Here is a 14,313-nt window from a genome sequence, read left to right on the forward strand (position 1 = left end):
CACCCCATCAAAGAGTTCATCAGATGTTTACAGAACCACCCTGAACACGTGTAACTGACTGAAGGATGCTGGGATGCTTTAGATGTTGGAACCAGCCGGAGGAGGGAGGGAGGGAGACATGAGGAGCTGTTTGGATTATTGCATCTAACTCATCTCTGTTGGAAATGAATCCTAAGAAAAGGGAGAGGAAAATGTCTCAGTCAAACGAACCTCCTTCCTGGGCTGTTGTAATAAAACGAACCTCCTTCCTGGGCTGTTGTAATAAAACAAACCTTCCTGGGCTGTTGTAATAAAACAAACCTTCCTGGGCTGTTGTAATAAAACGTACCTCCTTCCTGGGCTGTTGTAATAAAACGTACCTCCTTCCTGGGCTGCTGTAATAAAACGTACCTCCTTCCTGGGCTGCTGTAATAAAACGTACCTCCTTCCTGGGCTGCTGTAATAAAACGTACCTCCTTCCTGGGCTGCTGTAATAAAACGTACCTCCTTCCTGGGCTGCTGTAATAAAACAAACCTCCTTCCTGGGCTGCTGTAATAAAACGTACCTCCTTCCTGGGCTGCTGTAATAAAACGTACCTCCTTCCTGGGCTGCTGTAATAAAACGTACCTCCTTCCTGGGCTGCTGTAATAAAACGTACCTCCTTCCTGGGCTGCTGTAATAAAACGTACCTCCTTCCTGGGCTGTTGTAATAACTGATAACCCCCTGTTCTGTTCCAACTGATTCTTCATGTATTATTGATGACATTGTCACTAGGCATTGTGTCAGTACTGTGTAGAAATGGACAGAAAGACATTTTGTTTAGAATGCCCATATCCCTTAGTCTTTAAAGGGGAGAGACAACCAGAAAATATAAACAATTCTAAATCAGAATATTGCTTAAAAAAAGAGCACGCCAATAACCTGCTGGGGCGCTCTTTGCAGGAAACAATATATTCTGCAAAACCTGCAATTTAGCATTCGATTATTATACATATGGATATGAAGGGCATTTGTAGACTATTTTCAGAACATACATGGCTGACATATTTTCATTAGCTAAAATAAAACCCCAACAACTTCTCCAACTGGGTAAAGACGGCAGTATATGGAGTATGTTTCTATCTCCACAAAGCGCCAGAACAATTTTTTAACGTCTTCTTCACCTAGCTCTCCTACAAAATATTAAGAACATATTGGTCTTGTGTGTCAGTGGATTCCTCCATTATTATGGAGACGCTTTCACATATATTTTTTTTTACCAGACTGCGCCTCCGTTCTTTACGTATGTTAATGAATGCACATGCATTTGGGAATTGTCATTTCTTTTGGAGAGGGATGTTGGCGCTTGCAAAAGCCATATCCTCAGCATTTACGTTCTTAGGCTTGCGTGTATTTCTATAGCGATTGAAAATTGCTAATTTGTTCGGAAATTTTCTTAGATAAAATGCCTATTATACCCATATAATGTTGATCACAGACGAATAAGTTAAATATGTATGTTGATAATGTCCTTAGGATATGGTTATCGGATATGGTGCATTAGGCTAAAGCGTAGGCTGCTGATGAGAACAATTGTCGGCAAACATTTAATTTGAAGTCAATCCACATGGTTGGGAATTTATTTTGGGCTAATTGAATAACTACGTTAGATGATCATGGTACGCTCCCCTGACTATTAATTCACAAGTGGTGTGAGATGGCGCTGTATAGGTCTCTTGCTGTCGTTTAATTGAAATGTGGGGTAACCATGACATTTCAGAACGTCTCCCTTGTAATACTATGGATGGCCGCTTGGTGGTGACCTTCTCTTGTTCAAACTTTTAAAGTCACGTCTGGGGGGACAAGACCATTTTCTACATACATCACACATTCACCTATATTGGGCACACGATTTTAATCTCGGATTATTATTGATTATCTCTTATTTTGAAAAGAACGCTAGCAAGCTAGGTGGCTGCGGACTGGCTAAGTAACAGTATTCCATCAATGATACCTCCGAATAGCGGGCGGGAGGTGGGGCCGTGGCCCATTTCACTTCCTTAATCCATGAACTCCATCACGAAACGGAGGGACGACGGTGGAAACGTTTCTCAAGTTTTTCTTTGGGATATATTTATTTAATTGAAACGACTTTTGGTGACCATGGCTGCTCTTTCAGCCTGGTTTTGGAACGAGAGATTTTGGCTCCCACATAATGTGACTTGGGTGGACCTTGCAGACCCAGCGCCCGGGGTGGAGTATCCTAAAGCCAGTCACTTGCTCTCTGCTTTACCGCTGGCTTTGGGGATCTTTGCGGTCAGAATACTATTTGAGAGGTACGTACTGTCTGTTCTTTGAACTTATATCATTACATTCATCAACTCTTTCTTGAACATAACACTCGCCCGGCCATGCCAGAGTCTTTGCAGCCACAAATACGACTCGAATATTTTATAATTGAAAGGAAGTGTACTTGGAATTGATTAAGAACCTAAGGTCATTTGGGAGGTTTGCCCACCCTAGCTAGCTAAGCTAACCTGTTGCCTGTCACTTCCTAGTGAGAGCACTGGAGCAGGCCAACTCATTCTAGGTTTCTTCCAACTTATTTATAGAACAATCTTCAAAATGTTATTAAAGTTTATGTTCTGGTGCCTCTTGGGTAATTCAGACAGCTGATTGAGGACCTTATTACTGATGAATGTGATGTTCTGGTGCCTCTTGGGTAATTCAGACAGCTGATTGAGGACCTTATTACTGATGAATGTGATGTTCTGGTGCCTCTTGGGTAATTCAGACAGCTGATTGAGGACCTTATTACTGATGAATGTGATGTTCTGGTGCCTCTTGGGTAATTCAGACAGCTGATTGAGGACCTTATTACTGATGAATGTGATGTTCTGGTGCCTCTTGGGTAATTCAGACAGCAGATTGAGGACCTTATTACTGATGAATGTGATGTTCTGGTGCCTCTTGGGTAATTCAGACAGCTGATTGAGGACCTTATTACTGATGAATGTGATGTTCTGGTGCCTCTTGGGTAATTCAGACAGCTGATTGAGGACCTTATTACTGATGAATGTGATGATCTGGTGCCTCTTGGGGTCATTCAGACAGCTGATTGAGGACCTTATTACTGATGAATGTGATGTTCTGGTGCCTCTTGGGTAATTCAGACAGCAGATTGAGGACCTTATTACTGATTAATGTGATGTTCTGGTGCCTCTTGGGTAATTCAGACAGCTGATTGAGGACCTTATTACTGATGAATGTGATGTTCTGGTGCCTCTTGGGTCATTCAGACAGCTGATTGAGGACCTTATTACTGATGAATGTGATGTTCTGGTGCCTCTTGGGTAATTCAGACAGCTGATTGAGGACCTTATTACTGATGAATGTGATGTTCTGGTGCCTCTTGGGTAATTCAGACAGCTGATTGAGGACCTTATTACTGATTAATGTGATGTTCTGGTGCCTCTTGGGTCATTCAGACAGCTGATTGAGGACCTTATTACTGATGAATGTGATGTTCTGGTGCCTCTAGGGTCATTCAGACAGCTGGTTGAGGACCTTATTACTGATGAATGTGATGTTCTGGTGCCTATTGGGTCATTCAGACAGCTGGTTGAGGACCTTATTACTGATGAATGTGATGTTCTGGTGCCTCTAGGGTAATTCAGACAGCTGGTTGAGGACCTTATTACTGATGAATGTGATGTTCTGGTGCCTCTAGGGTCATTCAGACAGCTGATTGAGGACCTTATTACTGATGAATGTGATGTTCTGGTGCCTCCAGGGTAATTCATACAGCTGATTGAGGACCTTATTACTGATGAATGTGATGTTCTGGTGCCTCTTGGGGTCATTCAGACAGCTGATTGAGGACCTTATTACTGATGAATGTGATGTTCTGGTGCCTCTAGGGTGATTCAGACAGCTGGTTGAGGACCTTATTACTGATGAATGTGATGTTCTGGTGCCTCTTGGGTCATTCAGACAGCTGATTGAGGACCTTATTACTGATGAATGTGATGTTCTGGTGCCTCTTGGGTAATTCAGACAGCTGATTGAGGACCTTATTACTGATGAATGTGATGTTCTGGTGCCTCTTGGGTAATTCAGAATGCTGATTGAGGACCTTATTACTGATGAATGTGATGTTCTGGTGCCTCTTGGGTAATTCAGAATGCTGATTGAGGACCTTATTACTAATGATATATATATTTTTTTCATAATCGTGTTTTTCTTTCTGCGTTTTGTATTTATATCGATGTATTTTCTGTCATTTAGACCTTGCTCTCAGTATGAACCCTGCTCAAATAAAGGTGAAATAAATAAATCAATGCTCACCATCGAAATAGATCATGTAAGTTGATTATCTTTGGCAGACACTCAGTGGCTGTACACCAGAACATGATGACAGTTCTCAGGGCTGGCTATGGCCTGTGTTTTTAGGCAGTTATTACACAGTTAACATTACATCATTCCTCAGTTGTAGTTAGGCTACAGCCCACCCGCAATACACAGGTTGTCTGCAATTCAAATCAGGCCTGTAAATTATAGCTATAAAACTGCTGGAGAGAGTAAACATGTATAACAGACCCTTGTCACTGAGAAAATATAGAAAATGACACAGCATGGAAACGGTTGCACTTTTGAGAGTTTTAGGGCTTAGTTATGTTGAAATCAAAAGACAAAGTCCTGTGATGATGAAGAGTTAAATTGTAGGCTTTTCATAGTGGCTCTGGACATTGTGGGCATTTCACCACATTGGTCAGACTTTTAGTGCCCTTTTTCATAAAGTGTCTCAGAGTAGGAATGTTTTAAAATAGGCATACCATTTTGAAGATTGTATCAGTCTGGTCTCATAGACTACACGTAACATAGTTCATGTGAATCTGGGAAACTGTTTTGTTACAATAGACAGTAGGTTATCGTAACATATTGTATGAATTGCAATTTGTGACATCATACAAATTGTATTTTGTAACATATGTAACAAAATGAATGTTGGCATCCACAAATGAATACATACCATATGAAATGTAACATATTTTACTGAGGACAGCAGCCTACCACCCTGCATACCACTGCTGGCTTGGTCCTGGTCAGTCCCTGGATGGGAGACCAGATGGTGCTGGAAGTGGTGTTGGAGGGTGAGTAAAAGGCACTCTTTTCTCTTGTCTAAAAAATATCTCAATGCCCCAGGGCAGTGATTGGGGACACTGCCCTGTGTAGGGTGCCGTCTTTCGGACGGGACATTAAACGGGTGTCCTGACTCTCTGAGGTCATTAAAGATCCCATGGCACTTATCGTAAGAGTAGGGGTGTTAACCCCAGTGTCCTGGCTAAATTCCCAATCTGGCCCTCAAACCATTCACGGCCACCTAATAATCCCAGTTTACAATTGGCTCATTCATCCCCCTCCTCTCACCTGTAACTATTCCCCAGGTTGTTGCTGTACATGAGAACGTGTTCTCAGTCAATTTACCTGGTAAATTAATGGATAAATTGTAAAAAATTATAGGGATCCAAATTTACATTTACTATGATACCTCTACTTCTGAGTCCAGGTTGATTAAAAATGGGCAGGTGGGACCTGACCCTAGATGACATTTACTCTCAGATGCTAGATACCGCCCCAGATCTTCACGGTGCAAAGGATTTGTTTCTGGATGTAAGTGACCTCTATCCTTCCTCACCTCAGGAGAATAAATCAATCAATCAAATAAATAACATTTTATTTGCTGTGAATACAACAGGTGAAGAACTTACCATGAAATATTTACTTACAAGCCCTTAACCAACGATGCAGAATTGTTTAAAAACGTGAATTAAAAATCTATTTAAAAAGTAACACAATAAAATAACGAGGCTATATACAGGGGGTACCGGTACCGATTCAATGTGTACAGGTTAGTCGAGGTAATATGTACATGTAGGTAGGGGTAAATTGACTATGCACAGATAATAAACAGTGAGTAGCAGCAGTGTAAAAAAGGGGTCAAGAATAGAATAGACTGTTACGAGTACCAACTATGACATCTGTAGGATGATTATATCTGTAGAAGGATTATACTCCCTCCTATCTGAGATATCTACTGCAGCCCTCATCCTCCACATACAACACCCGTTCTGCCAGTCACATTCTGTTAAAGGTCCCCAAAGCATACACATCCCTGGTTCGCTCCTCTTTTCAGTTCACTGCAGCTAGTGACTGGAACGAGCTGCAACAAACACTCAAACTGGACCGTTTTATCTCCATCTCTTCATTCAAAGACTCAATCATGGACACCCTTACATGGACACTCTTACTGACAGTTGTGGCTGCTTTGCTTGATGTATTGTTGTCTCTACCTTGTTGCCCTTAGTGCTGTTGTCTGTGCCCAGTGGTGTTTGTACCATGTTTTGTGCTGCTACCATGTAGTGTTGCTACCATGTTGTTGTTGTGTTGCTACCATGCTGTGTTGTCATGTGTTGCTGCCTTGCTATGTTGTTGTCTTAGGTCTCTCTTTATGTAGTGTTGTGTTGGCTCTCTTGTCGTGATGTGTGTTTTGTCCTATATTTATAAACTCAGCAAAAAAAGAAACGTCCCTTTTTTAGGACCCTGTCTTTCAAAGATAATTCGTAAATATTCAAATAACTTCACAGATCTTCATTGTTCACTATTTCCCATGCTTGTTCAATGAACCATAAACAATTAATGAACATGCACCTGTGGAACTGTCGTAAAGACACTAACAGCTTACAGACTAGAGGTCGACCGATTATGATTTTTCTACACCGATACTGATTATTGGAGGACCAAAAACGCTGATAACGATTAATCGGCCGATTTTTTTAATTTTATTTATTTGTAATAATGACAATTACAACAATACTGAATGAACACTTATTTTAACTTAATATAATACATCAAAATTTAGGCTCAAGTAAATAATGAAACATGTTCAATTTGGTTTAAATAATGCAAAAACAAAGTGTTGGAGAAGAAAGTAAAAGCGCAATATGTGCTATGTAAGAAAGCTATCGTTTCAGTTCCTTGCAAAGAACATGAGAACATATGAAAGCTGGTGGTTCCTTTTAACATGAGTCTTCAATATTCCCAGGTAAGAAGTTTTAGGTTATAGTTATTATAGGAATTATAGGACTATTTCCCTCTATACCATTTGTATTTCATTAACCTGTGACTATTGGATGTTCTTATAAGCAGTATTTAGTATTGCCAGTGTAACAGTATAGCTTCCGTCCCTCTCCTCGCTACTCCCTGGGCTCGAACCAGCAACACAACGACAACAGCCACAATCGAAGCAGCGTTACCCATGAAGAGCAAGGGGAACAACTACTAGAAGGCTCAGAGCGAGTGACGTTTGAAACGCTATTAGCGCGCTAACTAGCTAGCCATTTCACTTCGGTTACACCAGCCTCATCTCAGGAGTTGATAGGCTTGAAGTCATAAACAGCGCAATGCTTGACGCACAACGAAGAGCTGCTGGCAAAACGCACAACACACGCAAGTGCTGTTTAAATGTTTACGCACCTGCTTCTGCCTACCACAGCTCAGTCAGATACTTAGATACTTGTATGCTCAGTCAGAATATATGCAACACAGGACACGCTAGATAATATCTAGTAATATCATCAACCATGTGTAGTTAGCTAGTGATTATGATTGATTGTTTTTTATAAGATAAGTTTAATGCTAGCTAGCAACTTACCTTGGCTTACTGCATTCGCGTAACAGGCAGTCTCCTTGTGCAGTGCAACGAGAGAGAGGCAGGTCGTTATTGCGTTGGACTAGTTAACTGTAAGGTTGCAAGATTGGCTCCCCCGAGCTGACAAGGTGAAAATCTGTCGTTCTGCCCCTGAACGAGGCAGTTAACCCACTGTTCCTAGGCCGTCATTGAAAATAAGAATATGTTCTTAACTGACTTGCCAAGTTAAATAACGTTTTTTTATTTATTATTTATTTTATTGTTATGAAAACTTGAAATCTAATTAAACGGCCATTCCGATTAATCGGTCGACCTCTATTACAGACGGTAGGCAATTAAGGTCACAGTTATGAAAACTTAGGACACTAAAGAGGCCTTTCTACTGACTCTGAAAAACACCAAAAGAAAGATGGCCAGGGTCCCTGCTCATCTGCGTGAACGTGCCTTAGACATGCTGCAAGGAGGCATGAGGACTGCAGATGTGGCCAGGGCAATACATTGCAATGTCCGTACTGTGAGACGCCTAAGACAGCGCTACAGGGAGACAGGACGGACAGCTGATCGTCCTCACAGTGGCAGACCACGTGTAACAACACCTGAACAGGATCGGTACATCTGAACATCACACCTGCGGGGCAGGTACAGGATGGCAACAACAACTGCCCAAGTTACACCAGGAACCCACAATCCCTCCTTCAGTGCTCAGACTGTCCGCAATAGGCTGAGAGAGGCTGGACTGAGGTCTTGTAGGCCTGTTGTAAGGCAGGTCCTCACCAGACATCACCAGCAACAACGTTGCCTATGGGCACAACCCCACCGTCGCTGGATCAAACAGAACTGGCAAAAAGTGAAATCAAAAGACAAAGTCCTGTGATGATGAAGAGTTAAATTGTAGGCTTTTCATAGTGGCTCTGGACATTGTGGGCATTTCACCACATTGGTCAGACTTTTAGTGCCCTTTTTCATAAAGTGTCTCAGAGTAGGAATGTTTTAAAATAGGCATACCATTTTGAAGATTGTATCAGTCTGGTCTCATAGACTACACGTAACATAGTTCATGTGAATCTGGGAAACTGTTTTGTTACAATAGACAGTAGGTTATCGTAACATATTGTATGAATTGCAATTTGTGACATCATACAAATTGTATTTTGTAACATATGTAACAAAATGAATGTTGGCATCCACAAATGAATACATACCATATGAAATGTAACATATTTTACTGAGGACAGCAGCCTACCACCCTGCATACCACTGCTGGCTTGGTCCTGGTCAGTCCCTGGATGGGAGACCAGATGGTGCTGGAAGTGGTGTTGGAGGGTGAGTAAAAGGCACTCTTTTCTCTTGTCTAAAAAATATCTCAATGCCCCAGGGCAGTGATTGGGGACACTGCCCTGTGTAGGGTGCCGTCTTTCGGACGGGACATTAAACGGGTGTCCTGACTCTCTGAGGTCATTAAAGATCCCATGGCACTTATCGTAAGAGTAGGGGTGTTAACCCCAGTGTCCTGGCTAAATTCCCAATCTGGCCCTCAAACCATTCACGGCCACCTAATAATCCCAGTTTACAATTGGCTCATTCATCCCCCTCCTCTCACCTGTAACTATTCCCCAGGTTGTTGCTGTACATGAGAACGTGTTCTCAGTCAATTTACCTGGTAAATTAATGGATAAATTGTAAAAAATTATAGGGATCCAAATTTACATTTACTATGATACCTCTACTTCTGAGTCCAGGTTGATTAAAAATGGGCAGGTGGGACCTGACCCTAGATGACATTTACTCTCAGATGCTAGATACCGCCCCAGATCTTCACGGTGCAAAGGATTTGTTTCTGGATGTAAGTGACCTCTATCCTTCCTCACCTCAGGAGAATAAATCAATCAATCAAATAAATAACATTTTATTTGCTGTGAATACAACAGGTGAAGAACTTACCATGAAATATTTACTTACAAGCCCTTAACCAACGATGCAGAATTGTTTAAAAACGTGAATTAAAAATCTATTTAAAAAGTAACACAATAAAATAACGAGGCTATATACAGGGGGTACCGGTACCGATTCAATGTGTACAGGTTAGTCGAGGTAATATGTACATGTAGGTAGGGGTAAATTGACTATGCACAGATAATAAACAGTGAGTAGCAGCAGTGTAAAAAAGGGGTCAAGAATAGAATAGACTGTTACGAGTACCAACTATGACATCTGTAGGATGATTATATCTGTAGAAGGATTATACTCCCTCCTATCTGAGATATCTACTGCAGCCCTCATCCTCCACATACAACACCCGTTCTGCCAGTCACATTCTGTTAAAGGTCCCCAAAGCATACACATCCCTGGTTCGCTCCTCTTTTCAGTTCACTGCAGCTAGTGACTGGAACGAGCTGCAACAAACACTCAAACTGGACCGTTTTATCTCCATCTCTTCATTCAAAGACTCAATCATGGACACCCTTACATGGACACTCTTACTGACAGTTGTGGCTGCTTTGCTTGATGTATTGTTGTCTCTACCTTGTTGCCCTTAGTGCTGTTGTCTGTGCCCAGTGGTGTTTGTACCATGTTTTGTGCTGCTACCATGTAGTGTTGCTACCATGTTGTTGTTGTGTTGCTACCATGCTGTGTTGTCATGTGTTGCTGCCTTGCTATGTTGTTGTCTTAGGTCTCTCTTTATGTAGTGTTGTGTTGGCTCTCTTGTCGTGATGTGTGTTTTGTCCTATATTTATAAACTCAGCAAAAAAAGAAACGTCCCTTTTTTAGGACCCTGTCTTTCAAAGATAATTCGTAAATATTCAAATAACTTCACAGATCTTCATTGTTCACTATTTCCCATGCTTGTTCAATGAACCATAAACAATTAATGAACATGCACCTGTGGAACTGTCGTAAAGACACTAACAGCTTACAGACTAGAGGTCGACCGATTATGATTTTTCTACACCGATACTGATTATTGGAGGACCAAAAACGCTGATAACGATTAATCGGCCGATTTTTTTTATTTTATTTATTTGTAATAATGACAATTACAACAATACTGAATGAACACTTATTTTAACTTAATATAATACATCAAAATTTAGGCTCAAGTAAATAATGAAACATGTTCAATTTGGTTTAAATAATGCAAAAACAAAGTGTTGGAGAAGAAAGTAAAAGCGCAATATGTGCTATGTAAGAAAGCTATCGTTTCAGTTCCTTGCAAAGAACATGAGAACATATGAAAGCTGGTGGTTCCTTTTAACATGAGTCTTCAATATTCCCAGGTAAGAAGTTTTAGGTTATAGTTATTATAGGAATTATAGGACTATTTCCCTCTATACCATTTGTATTTCATTAACCTGTGACTATTGGATGTTCTTATAAGCAGTATTTAGTATTGCCAGTGTAACAGTATAGCTTCCGTCCCTCTCCTCGCTACTCCCTGGGCTCGAACCAGCAACACAACGACAACAGCCACAATCGAAGCAGCGTTACCCATGAAGAGCAAGGGGAACAACTACTAGAAGGCTCAGAGCGAGTGACGTTTGAAACGCTATTAGCGCGCTAACTAGCTAGCCATTTCACTTCGGTTACACCAGCCTCATCTCAGGAGTTGATAGGCTTGAAGTCATAAACAGCGCAATGCTTGACGCACAACGAAGAGCTGCTGGCAAAACGCACAACACACGCAAGTGCTGTTTAAATGTTTACGCACCTGCTTCTGCCTACCACAGCTCAGTCAGATACTTAGATACTTGTATGCTCAGTCAGAATATATGCAACACAGGACACGCTAGATAATATCTAGTAATATCATCAACCATGTGTAGTTAGCTAGTGATTATGATTGATTGTTTTTTATAAGATAAGTTTAATGCTAGCTAGCAACTTACCTTGGCTTACTGCATTCGCGTAACAGGCAGTCTCCTTGTGCAGTGCAACGAGAGAGAGGCAGGTCGTTATTGCGTTGGACTAGTTAACTGTAAGGTTGCAAGATTGGCTCCCCCGAGCTGACAAGGTGAAAATCTGTCGTTCTGCCCCTGAACGAGGCAGTTAACCCACTGTTCCTAGGCCGTCATTGAAAATAAGAATATGTTCTTAACTGACTTGCCAAGTTAAATAACGTTTTTTTATTTATTATTTATTTTATTGTTATGAAAACTTGAAATCTAATTAAACGGCCATTCCGATTAATCGGTCGACCTCTATTACAGACGGTAGGCAATTAAGGTCACAGTTATGAAAACTTAGGACACTAAAGAGGCCTTTCTACTGACTCTGAAAAACACCAAAAGAAAGATGGCCAGGGTCCCTGCTCATCTGCGTGAACGTGCCTTAGACATGCTGCAAGGAGGCATGAGGACTGCAGATGTGGCCAGGGCAATACATTGCAATGTCCGTACTGTGAGACGCCTAAGACAGCGCTACAGGGAGACAGGACGGACAGCTGATCGTCCTCACAGTGGCAGACCACGTGTAACAACACCTGAACAGGATCGGTACATCTGAACATCACACCTGCGGGGCAGGTACAGGATGGCAACAACAACTGCCCAAGTTACACCAGGAACCCACAATCCCTCCTTCAGTGCTCAGACTGTCCGCAATAGGCTGAGAGAGGCTGGACTGAGGTCTTGTAGGCCTGTTGTAAGGCAGGTCCTCACCAGACATCACCAGCAACAACGTTGCCTATGGGCACAACCCCACCGTCGCTGGATCAAACAGAACTGGCAAAAAGTGCTCTCACATCACGACAAGAGAGACAACACAACACTACATAAAGAGAGACCTAAGACGACAACATAGCATTGCAGCAACACATGACAACACAGCATGGTAGCAACAAAACATGACAACAACATGGTAGCAACACAACATGGTAGCATCACAAAACATGGTACAAACATGGTTGGGCACAGACAACAGCAGAAAGGGCTGTGCCTCTGGTCTGATCATCCTTTCCTGTTCAGAAGACCATTTATAGTAGGAGCAACCCTCAGAAGACCATTTGTAGTAGGAGCAACCCTCAGAAGACCATTTGTAGTAGGAGTAACCCTCAGAAGACCATTTATAGTAGGAGCAACCCTCAGAAGACCATTTGTAGTAGGAGCAACCCTCAGAAGACCATTTGTAGTAGGAGCAACCCTCAGAAGACCATTTGTAGTAGGAGCAACCCTCAGAAGACCATTTGTAGTAGGAGTAACCCTCAGAAGACCATTTATAGTAGGAGCAACCCTCAGAAGACCATTTGTAGTAGGAGTAACCCTCAGAAGACCATTTATAGTAGGAGCAACCCTCAGAAGACCATTTGTAGTAGGAGCAACCCTCAGAAGACCATTTGTAGTAGGAGCAACCCTCAGAAGACCATTTGTAGTAGGAGCAACCCTCAGAAGACCATTTGTAGTAGGAGCAACCCTCAGAAGACCATTTGTAGTTGGAGCAACCCTCAGAAGACCATTTGTAGTAGGAGCAACCCTCAGAAGACCATTTGTAGTAGGAGCAACCCTCAGAAGACCATTTGTAGTAGGAGCAACTCTCAGAAGACCATTTGTACTAGGAGTAACCCTCAGACTGTCCACTTTTCAACCGAGATTACAGGTAGCCTATCAAGGATATACAACCTGCATAAATAAAGTTGACCAAGTCTACACTAAGCAATATCTAATAAAGCTGTTGGGTACTAGATTCACAGGATTGCAAACAGAAAAAACATTCATGTCACCCACTGTCAGCTCCTAAATGTTTGCTGTCTGACCCTTCACTCAACGATGGAGGCAGTAGGCCTAAATTCATCGAGCTAGATAACAGATCTCTGTTGATGGCTCCATCAGTCAGAGTAAGCTACATACTAACATTTTTAACATCTCTATAATAATCTATCATCCCTGAGCCTTCAATGCACATTATACATAAGGATGTAAGCTACATTAAACTTTTGTGTCCAAATCATTGTTCACGCTATATTCATACAGGGCATTTATGAAGGACAGAGGGCGTAAACTTAACACTAGACTGTAAAGCAAACTGAGATTTGAAACATGGTGTAAACTCTGATAATGAAACTAGTTTACCCTATGGTGTAAACTCTGATAATGAAACTAGTTTACCCTATGGTGTAAACACTGATAATGAAACTAGTTTACCCTATGGTGTAAACTCTGATAATGAAACTAGTTTACCCTATGGTGTAAACACTGATAATGAAACTAGTTTACCCTATGGTGTAAACTCTGATAATGAAACTAGTTTACCCTATGGTGTAAACTCTGATAATGAAACTAGTTTACCCTATGGTGTGGGGCTGTGTTTTAACACTGAGGCGTGGGGCTGTGGCTGTGTTTTCCCCTCTGACTTCTTTGTCACCCCAGTGCAGTGTGGGGTGGACATATTCTTTTTGCTCATATTTTTAATACTTGTGAACCGGAATGACAGGAGGGAGAGGAGGAGGGAGAGGAGGAAGAGTATAGGGGCTTGTCTTTTTCTTTCTTCAGTAACTGGTCGGAGTAGTTTCAGAAACAAGATCTGATATTCTTCTCACATTCTAATTAACCACAGGACTCTGGCTGGCAGAATGACTGCCCCACTGGGAGAATAGTGTCGTATTCTACTGCAGAGTATCCCTTCCTTTAGCCTGATCCCAGATCTGTATGT

At 41.7% G+C, this 14,313-nt stretch overlaps 1 protein-coding gene across 2 annotated transcripts in view; it reads left to right on the forward strand.

The window, feature by feature from the left end:
* Window positions 1-1,741: 1,741 nt before the first annotated feature.
* The window catches only part of cers5 (ceramide synthase 5), a 36,820-nt gene continuing 24,248 nt past the window's right edge, over window positions 1,742-14,313 (forward strand). For both annotated transcript variants that reach the window (XR_004210111.1, XM_020471275.2), the window contains exon 1: window positions 1,742-2,296. Coding sequence is in view for 1 of the 2 variants with exons in the window: in XM_020471275.2 (XP_020326864.2) it covers window positions 2,124-2,296 (173 nt within the window). In the remaining variant the exon portion in view is untranslated. The remainder of the gene's footprint in view (window positions 2,297-14,313) is intronic.

Source organism: Oncorhynchus kisutch, linkage group LG5 (genome assembly GCF_002021735.2).
Source record: "Oncorhynchus kisutch isolate 150728-3 linkage group LG5, Okis_V2, whole genome shotgun sequence".
Lineage (NCBI taxonomy): Eukaryota > Metazoa > Chordata > Actinopteri > Salmoniformes > Salmonidae > Oncorhynchus > Oncorhynchus kisutch.